Below are 24,236 nucleotides of genomic sequence, written 5' to 3'. Positions count from 1 at the left end.
CCGATAAGACTCGAACAGTCGGACTATTAGCGAGAAGAAAGTCAAAGACACATCGAAGTCAGTCATTTTATTAAATGGTTTCAGCATCTTTTAAGTGAGAAAACTCCAAAGACAAACATTTCTTAGCGGATCAAAAATAAACTAAGGATAATGGGTCCTCTGAGTGCCAAACTCTTGCAACAAATAAAATGTACATCAATAAATCAAAAGGCTCTGTCAAAAAAGAGACAATTATGATTGCAAATATGTTCACACATTATGTACAGTACACAGAAAGTGAATTACTGTATTGCCTATACTATATAATAAATATGATAAATAACACACATCTGGCCTTCATAGTCAAATCCAAACATTGTACATGCCTTTCAGAAGTTACTTGCTCTAAAAAAAAAAATCAGGGGAAAATGGCATATAATGATAGAAACATAAATAAAAAACGGAATATTCAAAAACATAAAATGAAAACATTTGTTTTCAAGGAGACCATGGTGGCTACTTGTCATTTTTGCCACTAATCTGAATATTGCCTTTGCAGTATTTCCAAAATGGTTAATTTGATATTTGCATGGACAAAAAAAAAGGAGAATGGGTGGGGATGTTTTGGGTTTTGTATGCAGTCAGTAGGCAGATAGGTGGTGAGCGGTTGGTTGGTTGTTGGTGCTGTGTGGAATGACACCAACTCTGTAGCTCAAGTACACATAAAAAGACCAGTGGGTACCTTTTGGAACTAGTTAATATGAAGCTATTTCAGACTATTTTACACAAGCAAGGTTAGCTGACCACCTCCTTGCTCCTGCTTTGTGAAATGCCAATGCAAAAGAGTGCTCAATATTAGCTGCCAATCTAGGGGTGTTGATGGGTTATCATTGGTGGAATGGATGGTATGGCTTATAGTGGTGAAGAAGACCTATAGTTCTGACATACAGGTGGTAAGTCAAGACCTATAAACAAATGTGTTATTACAGTGTCATTATACAACGTCCATTCATCTCATGGTATTTGATGTATGACAAACCTGCACCAAACTGCTCCTTGGTGAGTTGATGCCGTTGATGTTCATTTTGATTTTGTCCTTTAATGAAAGTAAATTGGGAAGGTTTGGTTCAGTCTCATGCCAAGACAATCAGCCTCATCTCCCTTCCAAGTCACTTGACATTAGAGGTTGGCAGTCCTCAATCTTTGTTTTCTCTTCCTCTGTAGAAATGTTATTTCTCCTCCTGAACAATTACAAGGGGCTCTGTTCCTAGAGAGTCAATTGTGTGACTTTCAAAACTATTGTTTCAAGGAACAAAATTACTGTTGGTAGATTTAGGTTTTTAGAGTGTCATTTCATCAGAAATAAAGAATCTTAGCAGAAGTTGTGAGTATCCACAACCGTAATTCCAGGGGTCTTAAGCTACATTTTCCATAATACACCCCTGCCATCGCCTTACTTCTGTTCACAGGTCTTCTCTCACTCCGCTGACAACAGGAACGTGCGAGGATTCTCTCTTCAAGTACTTGATAAAGTCCTTCACTTCATGGGCTCCCTGGAATTTGAGGAAAACATTTTAAGCTCCCTTTGTAACCAAACATAAAATCTTTCATACATCAATACATGCAGTTTCCCCTAGGATTTTTTTCAGCAGTGGTGGCAAAGGTAGCAGTAGAAGTAGTTTCGCAAGCCATTGCTTCTAGTCATTGCGCTAACACTAGTTAGCAACTTCCTTCAAACTGCACGCAGACATAAAAATTGTACCCATGAGTTAATTTGCCTCTGGGTAAGTAGAAAACATCAATCTGACACTATCCCTTTATAAGCACATCTTGGCAGAAATATATACACTACATGACCAAAAGTATGTGGACCCCTGTTTGTTGAACATCTCATTCCAAAATCATCAGCATTAATACGGAATTGGTCCCCCTTTGTTGCTATAACAGCCTCCACTATTATTGGAAGTCTTTCCACTAGATGTTGGAACATTGCTGCGGGGACTTGCTTCTATTCAGCTACAAGAGCATTCGTGAGGTCGGGCACTAATGTTCAGCAATTAGGCCTGGCTCACAGTCGGTGTTCCAATTCATCCCAAAGGTGTTAGATGGGGTAGTGTGTGCTGAAACCAAGGACAGATGTTTTTTATACACTATGCGCTTCGGCTGTCCCGTTCTGTGAGCTTGTGTGGCCTACCACTTTGCGGCTGAGCTGTTGTTGCTCCTAGACGTTTCCACTTCACAACAAAATCACTTACAGTTGATCGGGGCAGCTCTAGCAGGGCAGAAATTTAACAAACTGACTTGTTGGAAAGGTGGCATCATATGACGGTGCGCGTTGAAAATCACTGAGTAAGGCCATTCTACTGCCAATGTTTGTCTATGGAGATTGCATGTCTGTGGCTGAAATAGCCGAATTCACTCATTTGAAGGGTTGTCCACATACTTTTGTATATAATCTCTATATATGATTTTTTTGGAGTGGCAGGTTGCTGCTAACTGAATATAGAGGAAACACTGGTATATGACTAGTTTGTGTCTGCTTGTGTAAAATGGTATTAACAGTGTAAGGACACTTCACCTCATATCGCTTGGGCTGGTCCTTCTTGCCTGCCTGAGCAAAGTAGATGGTGGGAAACCTACAGAACAATAAAAGCGAGAGAGAGAAACACAATGAATGACCAGAAACACGGGAAAAATAAATAGAAAGATAAGTGAGTCCTGATAGACGGGAAAGGACAACCAGGGGATGAAATGTGACGTCTCACCCTTGCACATCAAAGCCTTGTGGAACATCATTGGCTGTGGCGTCCATCTTGGCAATTACAATATTAGGGTCAGAGTAGAGCTGAGAAGAAAACAGGAGAATCAACCAATGACTAGGGTTGCATGCACACAATAATGTGGCTAGTCCGACTAATATAATAGTTTGATTGAAACCTTTATATGCTTCACAAGAAGAACGATTTCCCTAATAATCCTTTTTACATGGACACATCTGAACTCAGGCCCCCTGATCGGATTTTGATAAACGCACAAAATCTGCAATCAAAATAAACGTTCTACCACAGTGTTATTTTTGGGAAGTATATTTGATTCGGAGTTCGGATATATAAAGTTTGCATGTGAAAACTTTTTCTAAGACACAGAAATGTGGTTGTTCCAAACTCACTTCTTTCACGCTAAAGAGGGAGGCTTGCGCCACCGGTGCAGATTAAATACACCGCTGGAATGCCGATTAAGGTGTTTACATGTTCTAATAATTAGAAAGATTGCTCAGAAAACCAGGTGTTTTAATCGGCGTATGCTTACTTCGATTTTGACCTGACGCCGATGAAGATAAGCAGAGTAAGGTGTTTACATGACTTTTGCATGATCTGCCTACTGCCAGAATCAGTTTAATATTGAATTATTACTGTGCATATAAACGTACTCAGTGAGAACAAAGGGCTTAACTTGGCTTTAGCTCTTTCCTTAATTTGACATATTACAATTTTCAATGGCCCACAAATGTTCTGAGGAAAGCCATAATCGTGAACGGGGCAGTAAATAAATAAAATTTTAAAAAATCCAGAATTTAACCGTTTTAAATCATTTAAATGTGGCATTGGTGAGTCTGTATGAGTGCGTGTGTAGTCTTGCTCACCTGTTCTGCCAACTCCTTGTACTTGGGCTCCAGGCTCTTACAGTGACCACACCAGGGGGCATAGAACTCAATCAGCACGTCCTTCTCCGGGTCATTCACAATCTCCTCAAATGACTCCGCTACCACTACCTGCGAGAGGGCGCACACACAAACCCAGAGAAAATAATTAAAATCAAACTATTTGTCACATGCGCCAAATACAACAGGTGTCGACCGTTTCCGTGAAATGCTTACTTACAGTTGATGTCAGAAGTTTACATACACTTAGGTTGGAGTAATTAAAACTCGTTTTTCAACCACAAATTTCTGGTTAACAAACTATCTACTTTGTGCATGACACAAAGTAGATAGTTGTGCATGACAAGTCATTTTTCCAACAATTGTTTACAGACAGATTATTTCACTTATCATTCACTGTATCACAATTCTAGTGGGTCAGAAGTTTACATACACTAAGTTGACTGTGCCTTTAAACAGCTTGGAAAATTCCAGAAAATGATGGCATGGCTTTAGAAGCTATAGGCTAACTGATGTCATTTAAGTCAATTGGAGGTGTACCTGTGGATGTGTATTTCAAGGCCTACCTTCAAACTCAGTGCCTCTTTACTTGACATCATGGGAAAATCAAAGGAAATCAGCCAAGACCTCAGAAAAAAAGATCTCCACAAGTCTGGTTCATCCTTGGGAGCAATTTCCAAACGCCTGAAGGTACCACGTTCATCTGTATAAACAATAGTATGAAAGTATAAACCCCCATGGGACCACTCAGGAAGGAGATGTGTTCTGTCTCCTAGAGATGAACGTACTGTGGTGCAAAAAGTGCAAATCAATTATAGAACAACAGCAAAGGACCTTGTGAAGATGCTGGAGGAAACAGGTACAAATGTATCTATATCCACAGTAAAACAGGTCCTATATCGACATAAAAATGAAAGGCCGCTCAGCAAGGAAAAAGCCACTGCTCCAAAACCGGCAGACTAAGGTTTGCAATTGCACATGGGGACAAAGATCATACTTTTTGGAGAAATGTCCTCTGGTCTGATGAAACAAAAATAGAACTGTTTGGCCATCATGGCCATCCTTATGTTTGGAGGAAAAAGGGGGAGGCTTGCTGAAAAACACCTTCCCAACCGTGAAGCACGGGAGTGGCAGCATCATGTTGTGGGGGTGCTTTGCTGCAGGAGGGACTGGTGCACTTCACAAAATAGATGGCATCATGAGGATGGAAAATTATGTGGATATATTGAAGCAACATCTAAAAGACATCAATCAGGAAGTTAAAGTTTGGTCGCAAATGGGTCTTCCAAATGGACAATGACCCCAAGCATACTTCCAAAGTTGTGGCAAAATGGCTTAAGGACAACAAAGTCAAGGTATTGCAGTGGCCATCACAAAGCCCTGACCTCAATCCCATAGAAAATGTGTGGGCAGAACTGAAAAAGCGTGTGCGAGCAAGGAGGCCTACAGACCTGACTCAGTTACACCAGCTCTGTCAGGAAAAATGGGCTAAAATTCACCCAATTTATTGTGGAAAGCTTGTGGAAGGCTACCCGAAATGTTTGACCCAAGTAAAACAATTTAAAGGCAATGCTACCAAATACTAATTGAGTGTATGTAAACTTCTGACCCACTGGGAATGTGATGAAAGAAATAAAAGCTGAAATAAATCACTCTACTATTATTCTGACATTTCACATTCTTAAAATAAAGTGGTGATCCTAACTGACCTAAGACAGGGAATTTTTACTAGGATTAAATGTCAGGAATTGTGAAAAACTGAGTTTAAATGTATTTGACTAAGAGGCATGTAAACTTGCGACTTCAGCCGTACATGTGTGAATTGGCATGAGAATTAACAAAATCAGAAACACAAATGTACTGTGATTGAGTATTGAATAATAACAATAATAACATAGAAATGCACAGACACACACAGACACAGACACACACACACCTTGACGGGGCCTTTGTTTTTCTCAGGGATGGGCTCCGACTTGATGTAACGTTTTAGTCGTCCAGCAAAGTAATCCTCCAGGAATCTTTCCAGGGACTTCCCATCTCGCCTGTTAAATAGAATAATTATTTATTGTTGAACCTATGGCATTATCCAACCCACATCGCCGTCTTTGATAAGGGTTATTAATGTTAGATGATGGTTCGAGTTTGGGTAAGGATGAGAGATTGTCTGTGGATAGGGGTCTGATATTTCTGTAACTCACAACCATGTTCTCATGGTTAAAATTAGGGTAGTAGGGTTATATGTGGTAGAGCTCAGAAGTTAGGACTTAGTTGAGGTTCTATGCCTGTAACTCACGTGAACTCCTCCCTCATGGTGTACTTGAATCCCTGTTGTGTTCTGATGGTTACGAAGGGTAGATCTCCTCCGTCCGACGACCCCAGACCAAACTCCTCCTCCAGTTCATCCACAAAGTCCCTGCGATTGGCCACGGCAAAACTCAGGCCCTGGGACGCAAACTGAGAACCCACCTTCATCACCCTGAGGAGAGAGAATGAAAGACATTAAACAATAATAATGGCAAGTGACTTAATATACCATACAATATTTGGGGCTCAGATATTACATGTATTGTTTGAAGGATAATATCTAAATCAAAATAAATAATCTAAGTGAATATACATACATAATGTTAAGTTCATGTTTTAAGTATCCCTATATTTCTATTATTTATACACCTGCGCAGGAGTCTCACTGGAGATGGACCTGGCCTGAGTGTGATGGCAACTATGTACTGTGGTAATACGGTGAAGTAAACGTTGTTCAACTGGAACCTAGTCACTGTGTCATTTTGAGTTAACACATAAGAGATACAGTACCAGTCAAAAGTTTGGACACACCTACTCATTCAAGAGTTTTTCTTTATTTGCAAAAACCATCAAGCGCTATGATGAAAATTGCTCTCGTGAGGACCACCACAGGAAATAATACAGTGCCTTCGGAAAGTATTCAGACCCCTTCACTTTTTCCACATTTTGTTACGTTGCAGCCGTATTCAAAAAATGCTTCTTTAAAAAAAAATCCTCATCAATCTACACACAACACCCCATAATGACAAAGTGAAAACAGGTTGGTAGAAATGTTTTCAAATGTATTAAAAATGTTAAAAAACAGAAATACCTTATTTACATAAGTATTCAGACCCTTTGCTATGAGACACAAAATTGAGAGCAGGTGTATCCTGTTTCCATTGATCATCCTTGAGATGTTTCTACAACTTGATTGGAGTCCACCTGTGGTAAATTCAATTGATTGGACATGATTAGGAAAGGCACACACCTGTCTATATAAGGTCCCACAGTTGACAGAGCAAAAACCAAGGAATGAGGTTGAAGGAATTGTCCGTAGAGCTCCGAGACAGGATTGTGTCGAGGCACAGATCTGGGGAAGGGTACCAAAACATTTCTGCAACATTTAAGGTCCCCAAGAACACAGTGGCCTCCATCATTCTTAAATGGAAGAAGTTTGGAACCACAAAGACTCTTCCTAGAACTGGCTGCCCAGCCAAACTGAGCAAATGGGGGAGAATGGCCTTGGTCAGGGAGGTGACTAAGAACCCAATGGTCACTGACAGAGCTCCAGAGTTCTTCTGTGGAGATGGGAGAATCTTCCAGAAGGACAAATATCTCTGCAGCACTCCACCAATCAGGCCTTTATGGTAGAGTGGCCAGACGGAAGCCACTCCTCAGTAAAAGGCACATGACAGCCCGCTTGGTCTTTGCCAAAAGGCAAACGAGACTCTCTGGTCTGATTGCCAAGCGTCATGTCTGGAGGAAACCAGGCACCATCCCTACGGTGAAGCATGGGGAGCGGCATCATGCTGTGGGGATGTTTTTCAGTGGCAGGGACTGGGAGACTAGTCAGGATCGAAGCAAAGATGAACGGAGCAACATACAGAGAGATCTGCTCCAGAGCACTCAAGACCTCAGACTGGGGCGAAGGTTCACCTTCCAACAGGACAACGATCCTAAGCATACAGCCAAGACAACGCAGGAGTGGCATCAGGACAAGTCCTTGATTTGCCCAGCCAGAGCCCGGACTTGAATCCGATCGGACATCTCTGGTGAGACCTGAAAATAGCTGTGCAGAAACACTCCCCATCCAACCTGAGCTTGAGAGGATCTAGAGAAGAATGGGAGAAACTCCCCAAATACAGGTGTGCCAAGTTTGTAGCGTCATACCCAAGAAGACTCAAGGCTGTAATCACTGCCAAAGGTGCTTCAACAAAGTACTGAGTAAAGGGTCTGAATACTTATGTAAATGGTATATTGCGTTTTTTAAATAAATTAGCAAAAATGTACCAAATAGGATTTCAGTAACAAATGAAAAACAGAACTGAAATAAAAGACAATGTTTAGTTTAATTGTGGGTTATCTAATTTGAGTGTTTTAAAGCAGTGGTTCAACAGGTTTTGCCTCAAAAACCAAAATTGAACCAGGTTGTCGGGACCCAATATTCACATTGCAATTTTTTTAAACGGAAATGCAACCTGTAAAACTTTTTTTTGGTAGCTATATTGACAATAAATGTAGTAATTATATGACAATAGTCCCACCCTTTCATTGTAAATAATTCCATTAAACATATTCTTGATGATAAACTCACTGGTTTGAGCCCGACTGCAAAATCAACCAAATCGGCTAAAAAAGCACTGCTAGTAGCTCTATATATATATAAAAAAACGTAGATTTTTTTTGGGGGGGTGATACTTTATTTTTTTTTACTTCGACACCCGTGACCCATCAATTGAGAATCACTGGTTTAAAGTGTTATGGTACCAACCTGTTCCTCCAATAGTTGGTGCCTTTGGGGTTCTGCAGGTAGTCCAAATCATAGTACGCAGTCAACAAGTCCTGCCCCTTCAGCTTATCTCTGTTCTCATTGGTCAGATGGGGGCACATTCCAAAACTGACCAAAAACAGTAAAAAGGGAGACCAACAATGTTAGACAGTCAAGTAGAGGTAGAGGTTAAGAGCATTCGGCCAGTAACCGAAAGGTCGCTGGTTCGAATCCTCAAGCCGACTTGGTGAAACATTTCTCAATGTGCCCTTGAGCAAGGCAATTAACCCTAATTGCTCCTGTAAGTCGCTCTGGAGAAAAGCGTCAGCTAAATGACTAACCTGTAAAAAAAAATGTAAATGAAAAGACGAATAGGGATATGATAGGGAGAAAGTGTTAGAAAGAGATGCAGAAAAAAAGAGACATTAAAGTAACACAGACATTGGAGTAGTAGTCTTACATGTTGTCTCTGATGAAGCGCCGCAGTGTGTGGGTGGTGATCGTCTCAGTGAAGCGCAGCACGCTCTCCTCAAACTTACTACTCAGTCTTGGGGGTCTGAACAGCAGAACACGCCTGGAGAGACACGGAGAAAATAATGTAGTCGTTTGGTCACACCATAGCAGTGTTTCTCAATCCATTCCTGGATGTACACAATTTTGCTCTAGCCCCGCACTAAGAAACCTGATTGAACTCTACAGGGTTATCTTGATCACGCTCACTTCTTCCCATTCTCTCCCTATCCCTCCCTCCCTCTACCCCTACCCTATCCTCCCTCTCCCTTGCTCTCACTCAGTGTCCACCCCGTGTTTGAGGCCCAGGGTCATGTCGATGGTGTGGGCGAAGCGGAAGTGCTCCCTCATGACGCTGGCCGCCTTCAGAAACTCTGCCAGCTGACCACTGTCAGGCCCAGAAAAAAATCCTGAGGGAAGAAAGAAGTATGGAGAGAAAGTACATTAGCCCTCTCCAACACATCGAGTGTGTTGGCTTCCATCATGTTGTATTCACCTCTCACAAGCTTTTCAGAGCAGTGGACATGAAATCATTTATAACCAATGTGAAATGTACAGACTCAGGGAGCCAGTTAAAGGGGCAGCGCAGGGGGCTCCTGAGTGGCGCAGCGGTCTAAGGCACTGCATCGCAGTGCTAGATGCGTCACTACAGACCCTGGTTCGATCCAGGGCTGTATCACAACCCTGGAGTCCCATAGCGCGGCGCACAATTGGCCCAGCTTCGTTCGGGTTAGGGAAGGGTTTGGCCATGATGGGTTTTACTTGGCTCATTGCGCTCTAGCGACTACTTGTGGCAGGCAGTGGACATGACTCGACCTTCGCCTCCCGAGCCCATTGGGGAGTTGCAGCCAATGGAGAAAAAGGTGCAGTAAAACAGGTGATTTTCCTTTGTTTTATAAACACATTTCCACACTATGAGGTAGATTATTATCCACACTATTATATACATGGCGAGAAACAGCCCTATTCACCTGCTATTTGTTCGGGGTGGAGATCTAAGTAATGAAGGTGTGGCGGAGGAGTGTACAGATACACCGTATTCTGACCTGGACTTTATTCCCTCATAATTCCACCACCGTTACACGCGAGGAAATTATGAATAAGGTTGAGCGAATTTACCGGTTCTACTTTAATTTTCCCCCGATAGAAATAACAGCATTCTCCATGCACTGTAATTTCTAAATGGATAAGAGCTACAGATAAGAGCTAGGTAAATGAGTAATCCATTTGGAGAAGATTGTAAATACACGTTTTAGATCATTTTTCCTTATGATCCCTAGAGACGAATATGAAACCAGTCATATGGAAGCATATGTGACAATTTGTATCATGTTTAATATTAGCCACTGTCGGCAGCCACCATCAGTATTAAACACATACATTTAGAACTGCCACTTGTTTTCTTCAATTTGTAGCTGACATTTTGCATCATCTCATTCCGTTTCTCTTTCTTACCGTTTACCTTTCTTTCACGCCTGTGTAGTTGTTCCCGAGGGTCGCTAGCATTAGGGGATCATATTAGGCGAATGTTGAGCAATAATTTGGGACATGTAGCATATTTAAATCATTATGGAACTCTGACCACACACAGCAGGTTAAACCTGGAGCACGGTTCACGACGAACTAGACCGTTGTCATACAATTCCATTAGTAAGGGTAGATTTATAGGACTATTGTTCTATAAATAATTTTTTTAAATACATTCTAAATGACAATTATTCAAATCTAAAAGATCAAATTCAACGTGAGCACCCGTAGATCATTGGAACAGGTTGAACTTGAAATCATTCTCACAATAAATGGCTACGCTATGAAACCACACACTTGCAGAGACTTTGATATTACTGGCAGCAATTGATATGGTGTAAACAATGTGCTCTCCAAACGGCCGTTAACTGTGAGGGCCAAGATGCCCATTCATGGACATTGGTTCGCTATACAAGTCGGGGGATGCTATGCGCGAGGATATATTGTTGTCTCACGATTCCCGAGCATAAAACAACATAGGCGATGTTCAGTGTGCTGCCTGGCTATATTGACAAAAAAAACTGATTCCATTTGGGATTCAAATGGTGGGCTTTTGCAGAGATGGGGCTCCATCTATCACAGGATGGCAGGCAGGCCTCTGCCCTCTAGTTATGAATGTGTCTGTCATATGGAGGCATTTTATGATACACTGAAAGCAACTGGCGGCAAAAGAGCTTAGCACAGAACTCGATACGGTATACCGCAGCAGGTAACTTCAAATGTAAACTACATCAAAACACATCCACTGTGCGCACGCACGCCTGTTTGCAAAACTATGTGGAGATATGGGATCAGAGCATGACAATGTTCGATCACACACCGAGGCTTGGTGGTTATCGAGGGGGGAGTGTTGGAAAGACTTTTCACATTGAGAGAGGAACTGTTGTCATTCAGAATGAACTTGGTTGACTTTCTGAAGAAAATAACAGGACAGCATCAGTAAGTGTCCCACACAATCCGTTTGACTGTGATTCTGGTTCAGTTGACATGCCAGTAAATGAAATCGAACAGCTGATCAAGCTTTTCATGTGACCAAATGGATTCACGGGTCACTACAGAGGAGTTTTGGTTCCTGATTCAAAGGGAATACCCTGTCGTCTCCCTCTGAGCATTAATGCCGCGTTAAAATCAACTGGGAACTTGGAACTCTGAAATCAATGTCTTCTGACTTCAGTGCGTTCAAGACAAAAGGGAACTCCGGAAAGAAACAAGCTCCGACTGGGAAAAGTAGTTTTGAACGGTCATCCAACTCGGGAACTCAGGCCTCTTTCTAGAGCTCCAATTTCCAACCCAAAGTGGACCTCATATTTTTCAGAGTTCCCAGTTGTCTTGCAAGCACCATAAAACTCATTGTAGGCTACCCTTTGCCAGCTCATATCTGTGTGATGCTGGATTCTGTGTTCTCGTCTGCATTTAAAACCAAATATTGATCCAGGTTGGATGTGACAGCAGAGATGAGGTGCGCACTGTCGACCATGAACCCTGACTTTGAGAAGCTCCGACGCGACATGCATCAAGTACACCCATCTCATTAGTGGTGTTGAGATAAGAGACATTATGTCAGACTAATTTGCAATTGACTGCCATCGCCCCAAATAAAGTAAAAATCTGTTAATTACATCATTTCACACATTTGGGTAGAGAGAATTTTCAAAATGGGGTTGTGGGCCAACATTTTTTGTAAAGCCCTAATCCAGGCTGTATCGCACCCGGGCGTGATTGGGACACCCATCATTGGCCCAGCATCATCCAGGTTTGGCCGGAGTAGGCCATCATTGTAAATAAGAGTTTGTTCTTATCTGACTTGCCTTGTTAAATCATTTTTATTTTTTTACCTACAAGATCAGAGTATTTTTAAATCTACCAGTTGGTGCTGAAATGGAGATGAATATGCATATTAGGTCTGGGCTATATATTGAATGAATTCGATTAATTTGAATTGATGTTTTGTGCAATATTCCAAATGCCTCTATCGCGATAATCTTTTTTGTATTTATATGAGTTTATGTCCGCTTGTTCTCATGTCTTTTTGGTCTCGTCTCCTTCACTCCTTCTGTGCACCTTCCCATTTACACCAGAGCTCTGAATATAATGACGAGATGCTCACGTCTCTTCCCTAACAACGGGAGTCGTTGTTCCAAAGGCGGGAAGGCAGGAGACAAGCTTAGGGACAAAAAAACCCAGAGAAATGCTTTGGGCTTATTTTGGACAGATTTTAGCGAGATGTTCTCGCTACATCTCTTCCTCTCTGTTTACACACACACACACACACACACACACAGTTGAGAGATCACTTCTTCCTTTCTGAAAAGCGGTTTCAACTCGATATTTGCATTTGAGGTTTGGTCCAACAGAATGGGTCATATGGAGAAACACATTTGAGACATAATTTTATTGTAATAGAGAAGTTAACCTGTCGAACGATACCCTTTTTAATGTCTCAACTACTCAAATTGCACACAAAGCAGACATTACTAAAAACAGGCGTAACAGGAAACACTGATTCTGGAAAATGAATGCTCAAATATTGCGGCAGCATTTTTGCCAAAGATTGTTATACTAGCTGTCTAGTCTGTGTTTTATAAATGTGCAATAAGCATAAAACACAATGACATAAGGAATTGGCAACTTGTTCTCATACTGAGAAATAAGGTAGGCCACTTGATTTCAACATCAACAAAAAAGTGGACAAGCTAGCATACTGTTCAAACAATTGGAGAAAGGTGTGTTTAGAACAATTCAACTGTTCTGCCTTGTTAGCAAGCAAATAGATCCAAGTTGGCTAAATTTGAAATAAAGATTAGCTGGCTACTCACCAGCATGTGGGCTTGTGCTTGACAGATTGTTTATAATGCCTGCTACAAGAAGTTAGTCACTATTAGTGAATGTGAATTATGCATGGTTTTAGTTAAATTTGTAACAAAAAGGGCATTTTCATAGACAGACTTGAAAGCAGATCAGTGATTATTGCTAAAAAGCAGGTTAAACTATTTTGATAAAATAATCAAATTATTGTGGCATATATTTAGACTAATTTCATGCGCCCTGAATTCATTACATTATTGCAGAGTGTTTGAAATGAAGTGTATTTGATCTTTAAAAAAGTGTACAACAAAGCTTATTGCATTGTTGGTTAAGGGCTTGTATGTAAGCATTTCACTGTAAGGTCTACTACATCTGTTGTATTCGGCGCATGTGACAAATAACACTTGATCAGATTTATTTTGAGATTTTTTTTTAATGGAGATTTATATCGTGACATGCTCATAAGTTTGGGGAAAGAAAATCGAGATATGATTTAAGCCATATTGCCCAGCTCTAATGCATATACACCGAGTATACAAAACATTAAGAACACCCGCTCTTAACATGAAAAACTAACCAGTTAAATCCAGGTAACTATCCTCTTCTAGAGGACGACTTACCCACTACACTGGCGTCAAAGTGGTTGACAAAGGCCTCGAGATCTGCTTCCCTACGCAGGGTAACAGAGTTGGGTCCAGCCTGCTTCTTCATGAAGTGGACAATGCCATCTGTGTGTATGCAGACAAATTCATTAGTAGGCCTAACATGATTAGTGTACTGTAACAACATTCAAACCACACACCTGCGGAGCGTGGCCCGTCATAGGACGAGGCATCTTCTCCGTTTCTGAAGATCTTGAGCGTGGGGTACCCTGTGACCCCAAAACGCCCACATGTGTCTGGGCTCGCTGTGCAGTCCACCTGAGGGGTGAGAGATTGAGATGATAGGGAAGGAGGGAGGAAGAGAGAGAAAGAGGGAATGCAAGAGGAGAGAGAAAGGGATAGAAACATATGATAGAAAGCTACATTTGTGAGAAAAGTAGGGAGAAAGATAATGAAATGGAGATGATAGAGGCAATATAGGGCTGAGCAATATATCGATTAATTCTAATTTATGTTTTTGCACGATATTCCAAATGCCTGTATTTTGTAAAATATTTTTATGTCTGCTTGTTCTCATGTTGTATTTTTGGTCTCGTCTCCTTCGCCCCTCTGTACTGTGTGAACCTTCCCATTTACACCAGAGATCAGTATATAATGACAAGATGCATGTCTCCGCCCTTACAATGGGAGTAGTTGTCCCAAAGGCGGGAAGGCAGGCGACAAGCTTAGGTCCAAAATAAGCCCATGGAAACGCATTGGCCTTATTTTGGACAGATTTTATCAAGAGTGAAACCTATCGCTTCGTCTCTTCCTCTACGGTTTACACACACACACACACACCAAGCCCATCCCCCTGCCTCTCACGACAACCCAGATGAGATCACATCTTCCTCTATGTCAAGCGGTTTCAACTCGCTATTTGCATTTGAGTTTTGGTCCAACAGAATGGGTCATATGGACACTAAAACACATTGAGACATTACTGTAATAGAGGAGAAGTCAACTTCTCTAACGATACCCTTTTTATGTCTCAAATACTCAAATTGCACACAGAACAGACATTACTAAAACGAGAGTATCAATGAACATTGATTCTGGAACATGAATGCTCAGTTTGTTGTGCGTGACAATGGGGGTACCCACGTACCTCTAGCAGCATTTTTGCCAAAGACTGTTATACTAGCTGTCTCGTTTTTGTTTTATACATGTTTCATAGCATAAAACACAATTATATAAGGAATTGACACCTCGTTCTCAATCTGAGAAATAAGGTAGGCTACTTGATCAACATCTGAACAAAGTGGACAGGCTAACATGCTGTTCAAACAGTTGGAGATGGACAGAAGGGTGTTCAACCTTGTTAGCTAGCAAAAAGATCCAAGTTGGCTAAACTTGAAATATAAAGATTAGCTGGCTAATCACTAGCACATGGGCTTGAGAGATTGTTGATGAGACCTGTGTGAATTTTCTAAAGCCTAATGCCTGCTACAAGAAGTTTGTCATTAAAAGTGTTAGGTTCTAAATAAAGAGTAAAACACTCACGGAGGCTTAGAAATCTTAAACCAAGTGTTTTCACCCACTGGGTCATACAGCTGCATAAGACAAATAACATATTCACACAAGCACAGGTATTGAACCCTTTCTCCTATGCTGAGCCCCTCCCCACACATCTGAACAGCCAATTGTTCTGTTGCTATCTGTTGCTATCCAGAACATTAGTGATATATGTTCTTCCTCACTTCATCTAACCTGAACTCTGCCCAAATTCCTCACTCCTCCCCCAACTCACGGCTGTCATGTTGACCTGTACCAGACTCTCTCTTCTCCTCTCATAGGATCCCTTATGGCTAACAATAACATATCCTGACAGAATGTAAACGTTATACATTCCCCTCTCTCCCTCAGTGACATGAATAAGTCAGAAGGCAGAACCCACAAGTCAGAACCCATCAGTAGTGAATGTGCATTATGCATGGTTCTAGTTAAACTTGTAACAAAAAAAGGGCATTTTTCATACAGACTTGAAAGCCAGATCAGTGATAAGAAAAAAAAAACAGGTTAAACTATTTTGACAGACTAATTAAAAGATTAGTGGGTATTATGGTTGTGTAAGGCTTATATTTAGCCTAGGTATAACTTCACAATTCATTTAATTATTTTGGAGAGAGTGAATTCAGAAAGTATTCAGACCCCTTGACTTTTTCCGCATGTTGTTATGTTACAGCCTTATTCTAAGCAGATTTTTTTTTAAAACTCAATCTACACACAATACCCCATAATGACAAAGAAAAAACAGGTTGGTAGAAACACCTAATTTACATAAGTATTCAGACCCTTTGCTATGAGACATGAAATTGAGTGCATCCTGTTTCCATTGATCATCCATGACATATGTCTCCAACTTGGAGTCCACCTGTGGTAAATTCAACTGATTGGACATGATTTGGAAAGGCACACACCTGTCTATATGAGGTCCCACAGCTGACAGTGCATCTCAGAGCAAAAAACAAGCCACGAGGTCGAAGGAATTGTCATCAGAGCTCCGAGACAGGATTGTGTCGAGGCACAGATCTGGGGAAGGGTACCAAAACATTTGCAGCATTGAAGGTCCCCAAGAACACAGTGGCCTCCATCATTCTTAAATGGAAGAAGTTTGGAACCACCAAGACTCCTCCTAGAGCTGGCCGCCGGCCAAACTGTACAATCAGGGGAGAAGGGCCTAGGTCAGGGAGGTGACCAATAACCTGATGGTCACTTTGAAAGTACTCTAGAGTTCCTCAGTGGAGATGGGAGAAACTTCCAGTAGGACAACCATCTCTGCAGCAATCCACCAATTAGGCCTTTATGGTAGAGTGGCCAGATGGAAGCCACTCCTCAGTAAAATACACATGACAGCCTGCTTGGAATTTGCCAAAAGACCCATAAACTCTCAGACCATAAGAAACAAGATTCTCTGGTCTGATGAAACCAAAACGGAACTCTTTGGCCTGAATGCCAAGCGTCACGCCTAGAGGAAACCTGGCACCATCCCTACGGTGAAGAATGGTGGTGGCAGCATCATGCTGTAGGGATGTTTTTCAGCAGTAGGGACTGGGGAACTAGTCAGGATCAAGGAAAAGATTAACAGAGCAAAGTACAGAGAGATCCTTGATGAAAACCTGCTCCAGAGCACTCAGGACCTCAGACTGGGGCAAAGGTTCACCTTCCAACAGGACAATGACCCTAAGCACACAGCCAAGACAATGCAGGAGTGGCTTCGGGACAAGTCTTTGAATGTCTTTGAGTGGCCCAACCAGAGCCCAGACTTGAACCCGATCGGACATCTCTGGAGAGACCTGAAAATAGCTGTGCAGCAATGCTTCCCATCCAACCTGACAGAGCTTGAGAGGATCTGCAGAGAAGAATGGGAGAAACTCCCCAAATACAGGTGTGCCAAGTTTGTAGCGTCATACCAAAGATGACTTAATGCTGTAATCGTTGCCAAAAGTGCTTCAACAAAGTACAGAGTAAAGGATCTGAATACTTATATAAATGGTATATTTCCAGTTGACATTTTTTTAAACAAATTAGCTAACATTTCTAAAAAATTGTTTTTGCTTTGTCATTATGCGGTATTGTGTGTGGATTGATGAGGGGGGAAAAAACACTAGAATTTTAGAATAAGGCTGTAATGGAACAAAGATGTGGAGAAACAAAATCAAGGTCTGAATACTTTTCGAATGCACTGTATATCATGTATAAGTTTGAAAGAAAAGCGTTGTGATTTTCAGGCCATATCGCCCAACCCTAACAAAGTACATTAGCCGTTTCACCTCAAATTGTCACGGATCCCCCCCGTACCGTTGCTGATTCCATGCACCGGTTACGGAGGTCTACTGTACGTTACCGGCCTAGAGGCGTCACTGAACTGTCTCATTACGCACACCTGGCTCCATTTCCCCTGATTAGTAATTGTATAAATTGTGCCCGTTGTTCACCATTGTCTTGGTCAGTTATTATTCCCATGTCCGTTGGTCTTGTGAGTACAATTACACATTTTCCAGTACATATGTGCCCATTACACATTTCGTAGTAGTCAGCAGGATAAGTCTACTCTAAATGTGTGTCTAGGTCATTAGGCACCATTAGACATGCACCTGTCTGGGGAGTGGGCATGTCTGTTTATTTTTGTACCATTGCTATGGCTCTGTTTCTATGCCCTAATATGAAACCAAACTCAAATTAGTGCAAGGCAAAAAGACAATGGTGGATGAAACATTAACATAAAGAGGAGTTACGATGTGTGTGGCGTAAGGATGAACCCTGTATAAAAAAAAGTGTGTGCCAAGGCTGGAAAGGGAGTTCCTTCACGAACAAGCTCGACTTACATTACTTTGTAATAAAGTCTTATTGAACTCACAGGCTCCGCTATTCCGTGTATGGTCATTACGGGTCTCGTCCCGTGTATTTATTAGAGGTTTAACCTCGCTTTTTTTTTGGGTTACATCCCTGTGTTTTGTATACGTGTTTGTTTTGGGCTTTGTCCCCGTGCCTGGCATGTTGTATTGTTGGGTAGTTTATTAAAACTAGAGGTCGACCGATTAATCGAAATGGCCGATTAATTAGGGCCGATTTCAAGTTTTCATAACAATCGGAAGTCTGTATTTTTGGGCGACGATTTTTTTATTTATACCTTTATTTAACTAGGCAATTCAGTTAAGAACACATTCTTATTTTCAATGACGGCCTAGGAACGGTGGGTTAACTGCCTTGTTCAGGAGCAGAACGACAGATTTTCACCTTGTCAGCTCGGGGGACCCAATCTTGCAACATTGCAGTTAACGAGTCCAACACAATAACGACCTGCCTCTCTCTCGTTGCACTCCACAAGGAGACTGCCTGTTACGCAGTAAGCCAAGGTGCAGTAAGCAGTAAGCCAAGGTAAGTTGCTAGCTAGCATTAAACTTATCTTATAAAAAACAATCAATCATAACCACTAGTTAACTACACATGGTTGATGATATTACTAGATATTATCTAGCGTGTCCTGCGTTGCATATAATCTGACTGAGCATACTGTACTGCAGCGCCAGCTGTGCCATCAGAGTCCCTGGGTTCGCGCCCAGGCTCTGTCGTAACCGGCCGCGACCGGGAGGTCCGTGGGGCGACGCAGATTTTTTACTTTAAAATGTATGCCAAAAAAAAACAATTATTTGCGAAGTTAAATAAACCATACCGCACTGCTTCTGTGCACAAGGTACACTTAACTTCCACAGAGAATTTTACAAAAACACTTTTTTGTGTGGTATTTTTCACCCCTTTTATCTCCCCAATTTCGTGGTATCCAATTGGTAGTAGTTACAGTCTTGCCTCATCTACAGACTCAGGAGAGGCGAAGGTTGAGAGCCATGCGTCCTCCGAAACACAACCCAACCAAGCCGCACTGCTTCTTGACACCGTACACCTGGCGACCGTTTCAGAGCGTACTGCATCCGGCCCGCCACAGGAGTCGCTAGTGCGTGATGACCCTCCCTAACCCGGACGACGCTGGGCCAATTGAGCGCCGCCCCATGGGCCTCTCGGTTGCGGCCGGCTGCGACAGAGCCTGGGCTCGAACCCAGAATCTCCAGTGGCACAGCTAGCACTACGATGCAGTGCCTTAGACTACTGCGCCACTCGGGAGGCACTACAAAAACACTTGACGAACAGGTCAGATGCAAATTTGGTAACAGAATGATGGTTTGTGCTGTCATTCTGTAAACAAAGTTTACACTATGCCGGTGCAGTGAGAGTGGGCCATGCAGGGCATGCAACTACCAATTAACATTGTGTAACCCTGGATGACGACAAGAGTTCAAACACCTGGTCATTTTGTTATGCATTATTATGCATTCATAAGTACCTTAGCAAGTGGAACTGTCCCCTTCAGTCGAGTGGCTGCGGTCTCAAAATCTGGGGCTAGTTTCTTACAATGTCCACACCTGAAGAGCAAATAAACATACAGCAGATTAAGGTAGATATAACACAAGGAACAGAATCAGAATCAAGAAACAGGCAATGCAATTGATAACATAGTTATGTGTGGGTAGAAATGTGTTATACCTGTAAAAGGCATAAGCAAATTGGGGTTTAAAAGAAATCTTCCTCACCAAGGTAAGCCAATTTTGAAGAATAATATCAATAGCTCAGCCTCAAATACAGTGACGTGTATTCATGGATGCCAAGGGAAGCCAGGCTTCCCCCAAAAAAAGTACAAAGAAAAATGTTTAAAAACGTAAAATCATTTATCTATCGTCTGTCTGTGTTTCATAATTTTCCTTAAATTTGCAAGAGGCTGAATGTATCGAAAGCATCCGAGCGATTGAAACAGCACCACTCTGTCTCTCTATGTGTAGGCCATCTGATTATGTCTGGTTCAAACAAGTATGACATTGTTGCCGCCTGTAGCATTAAAGGCAAGGGAAGTGTTAGAGGTTCACCTAGGGGTCATGATAGGGGCTGTACCAAATGTTCGATGTATTATAATAATTGATTATGCTTATGTTGTATTAATAGAAGGGGAGGGGTTATAAGACCCCGCCCTCCTTACATTTATAGGGTCATAGACTACAGATTAACAATATATTCATTATAGAGGTTTAGTATTGTTCCATAGTTGTTTTCTGGTCTTTGCCTTTTATAAAAGAGACCCCTCTGAGAAATGTGTGACTGTGAAGACAGAACTCTGCAGGGGAGTGTAAGAGATAAGAGATTAGTCAGACATTCCACTATAAATCAACTTGAACATTTACTGCTCAGCTTTTACATAGTTACATAAATAAGAGTTTTAGTGTTGAGTAGGCATGGTTTTGGTCTCATGAGTGAGTAAAAGATAATAACGTAGGCAGTGACATCACTAGGGCTGGACTTCGGGTTTAATAAAATAACATGGGACCTTTTCTTTGATGCAGAACTTACTTGGAAACATGCGTTATGTTCCTGTTGTCAACTTCTGGTCTGCAATTGCATTAATAAAGGTTTTGAATGATTTAATTAAAGATATTGTCATAATGCTAATTTCACCAATGAGCCAATGATTGACAAGGAACAAGGAAACGAACCCCAACAGAAGCCATCAAGCATCTGGCCTCCCCTTGACAAAAAAGAGGAAAAATTTGCCAATCAGCATTGAGCTAAACTGAGCGAGCTCAACTTAACATTGGCAATTTTTCTAAATTAGCCATGGATGGAGATAGGGATTTGGACTTGTGGTTTTACTTAATTCTGTACTGGCCAATGCTTATAAATGGTGATTCTGATCCAACCAAAAGTCAAACATTGTTGTTCCCCTGGCCTGAGAGGATGAAAGTTCAATATAGCTAAATGTAGAAGGTTAATGTTAACTAGGCTAGCTAACGTTGCCCATGAATGGAAGTTAGGCTAGCGAGCAAGCATTTTAGACAGGTAGCCTAGTAGGAAAACAAAATAAATAAGTGTGTACTGTATGAGAAAGTGATCGCGTTTAGCCAACATGAAAAAGGAGGATGGCATTAGCAGATATCTACAAATCGAACGCACACTTAAATCAGAACCATAGACAGCCACATCATATTTAGCTAATGTTGAATAGAGACTAAATCGTTTTTGGTATCTTTTAGATGTCACTGTATTAGACTAAGCAGAGATGATATGTTGAAGTTGAAACCGCGCTCTAATTGTGGGTGCAGCTCCTGTTTTCTTTGCGACTTGCGGTAACTCTGTGTGGTTCTAAATCAATAACGTTAGTTGTTTGGTTGTCAGAAAATGTCGGAAACATTAACTTGCTTGGCCATGCTGTAGGTTATATAACTGTATGATACTCTACATGCAATACGCTTTGTAGACTTCACTAACCAGGTTTATGGAGCAAACAAACGCAATTGTCCCAACAGGTTGTCATTTTTTTTTTGGGGGGGGGGGGGGGGGGGGCTCGACTTCCCAGTGATTTTACCCACGGCCACTGCTCAAATACTGTTTGCAAATATGGCCAACTGCAAGCTAGTTGCCAACAGTTTGGCAGATGATGGCCGATACTGAGAATATAACTACTGTAGCTAGCTAACATTAGCTGATGGATGACTAACAGTTGCCTAGCCGATAAGTCACTATCATTACATGTGTAGAAATTACAATGGATTGACATCAAATAATGTTTCATTTGTATTTTCTCTCACCATGGAGCGTAGAATTTCACTAGCATGGTCTCGTGCTCCGCTGCCAGGTAATCGAAATCTGCGTCCCCTAACTCGAGCACATCACCCCGTGCGACTACCGCTCCAGAAAATATGAGAACCGATAACAAGAAAGGAGGGATGACCGACAAAAAGGAAGCCATATTTCTAAATAATTCAGGTGAACAAAATCTTCAAATTAAATACAGAAACATAAATTGGCACCTATGCTGTAAAGAAGACCCTCACTGTCACCTGCCGGCTCCTCTCCGGAAAAACGCGACAGAGTAGACAATTGAGAGGTGGGATATAAACAGAATATGCCGGAAAATGACCTTGTCATTGGTCGAGGAGGACATACATTGATGCCATGTAAGTAGTACATTGGTTCACTTCGACGTCAATCATAGTACATCCCTAGCCTACCATACAGGACAGTAGCTAATCATCAAGGCGTTTGCTTTCTTCAGAGAGGTGTCCGGGGTATAATCCCAGATCAATGCTACAATGCTACACTTGTGACTTTTGAGGAGGGATACCGATCTCAAAACAGATGGTATATGACATGGCCATGGAAATATCACGTTCAAATATCAAACAAATAATTATTTCACTATAAATTATAGAAAAAAACATGTGAAGTGCACATCACACCCATTGTTTTGATTACAGGATCGTGGATGTGAGGAGGGGTCCTAATTTCTGTGTGCAGACATGTTGTGAAAGGTTTTGGTGGGGTGATCAAGGGGTTATTGTATTGGGGCCTATGGTGACATGGTGGGGGTTTATGTGATTGGTTAGTATTTTCTGAAGTATCTGTTCTATATCTGAGAGATACAGTAAGAAAGATCAGGAAATTGTATTTAGTTTTTTTTAATCGCTTTGGTACTATTTTCACAAGTATGTGGTAAAATTAAAAAACGTTAAGCACATTTTCAATTGACTAATTACACACAAAATCAGTTACTTTTTCACCAAACCTAAGTGTTTCATCTAGAAATACCTTTCATATAAAGTAATTGCCTTTCACAATGCAATGCTCACAATATGTATTCATATGATTATCTTCTCATTTGACCATCACTTAATCCAACTGCTTTTAATGGTTAATTACTTAACCGTTTGGTAAACCTATAGATTTTAAACTAGTTTGTTTACTATATGGATAGAGAACTACATAAATAAAATGTGTTTGTAAAGTATAAACATCTAAGTTATAGATATGATACATGATCACAGTTATTGCTAATTGATTTCACATCGTGGTCATCACAATTGGTCACCATATAAAAAGTGTGTGTGTGAACACTTGCAATTTCTTTCAACATGGAGCAGGATAGACAGCAAGGGAGAGGAAGACATTAAAGAGCTCGTGGACAAGGGACCGTCAGAGAGGTGGGCATGGGCCCCATCAAAGAGGTCAAAGAGATGGGCATAGGCCGCGTCAAAGAGGTAGGCATTGGCCCAGTCAAAGGGGTGGGCATCAGAGAAAGGGAGGCAGACGGCAGGGAACTGTTGTGTCTAATGAAGCCTAATGAAGTCCGCACCATCATTGTTGACCATGTGCCGAGTGCTGTAACGTGTAAAAAAACGTCCGTCCTTGGTTGCAACACTCACTACTGAGTTCCAAACTGCCTCTGGAAGCAACATCAGCACAATAACTTTCGTCGGGAGCTTCATGAAATGGGTTTCCATAGCCGAGCAGCCGCACACAAGGCTAAGATCACCATGCGCAATGCTGAAGTGGCGTAAAGCTCGCCGCCATTGTACTCTGGAGCAGTGGAAACGCGTTCTCTGGGTGATGAATCATGCTTCAACTTCTGGCAGTCCGACTGACGAATCTGAGTTTGGCGGATGCCAGGAGAACACTACCTGCCAAATACAGTGGCAACTTTAGAGTTTGATGGAGGAGAAGTAATGGCCTGGGGCTGTTTTTCATGGTTCTAGCTAGACCCCTTAGTTCCAGTGAAGGGAAATCTTAACGCTACAGCATACAGTTTGAGTAAGGCTCTTCCCTATTTCAGCATGACATTGGGCCATGCACAAAGCGAGGTGCAAACATAAATGGTTTGTTGAGGTCTGTGTTGAAGAACTTGATGGTCCTGCACAGAGCCCTGACCTCAACCCGATCAAACACCTTTGGGATGAATTGGATCGCCTACTGCGAGCCAGGCCTAATCGCCCAACATAAGTGCCCGACTTCACTG

General features: G+C 41.7%; 1 protein-coding gene across 2 annotated transcripts; it reads right to left on the bottom strand.

The window, feature by feature from the left end:
- Positions 1-52: 52 nt before the first annotated feature.
- LOC110488283 (protein disulfide-isomerase A3) lies at positions 53-22,346 on the bottom strand. Of its 2 annotated transcripts, XM_021560448.3 has the most exons (14): positions 22,033-22,343; positions 19,743-19,821; positions 14,062-14,179; positions 13,880-13,987; positions 9,208-9,337; positions 8,878-8,991; positions 8,421-8,546; positions 5,937-6,119; positions 5,577-5,685; positions 3,623-3,751; positions 2,745-2,824; positions 2,558-2,615; positions 1,437-1,532; positions 53-1,075 (listed from the first exon to the last, which is right to left on the bottom strand). In XM_021560448.3, exons 1-13 carry the CDS (start codon positions 22,191-22,193, stop codon positions 1,443-1,445), a joined length of 1,485 nt encoding a protein of 494 aa, XP_021416123.1. In that variant the 5' UTR covers positions 22,194-22,343; the 3' UTR covers positions 53-1,075; positions 1,437-1,442. The 2 variants fall into 2 exon arrangements, with proteins under 2 accessions (XP_021416123.1, XP_036827358.1); XM_036971463.2 differs by having other exon boundaries at positions 53-1,532; positions 22,033-22,346.
- Positions 22,347-24,236: the final 1,890 nt, after the last annotated feature.

This window comes from Oncorhynchus mykiss, chromosome 30 (assembly GCF_057628025.1).
Source record: "Oncorhynchus mykiss isolate SJ-2025 chromosome 30, ASM5762802v1, whole genome shotgun sequence".
Classification (NCBI taxonomy): Eukaryota; Metazoa; Chordata; class Actinopteri; order Salmoniformes; family Salmonidae; genus Oncorhynchus; species Oncorhynchus mykiss.
This window is presented reverse-complemented; position numbering and strand designations above follow the sequence as displayed.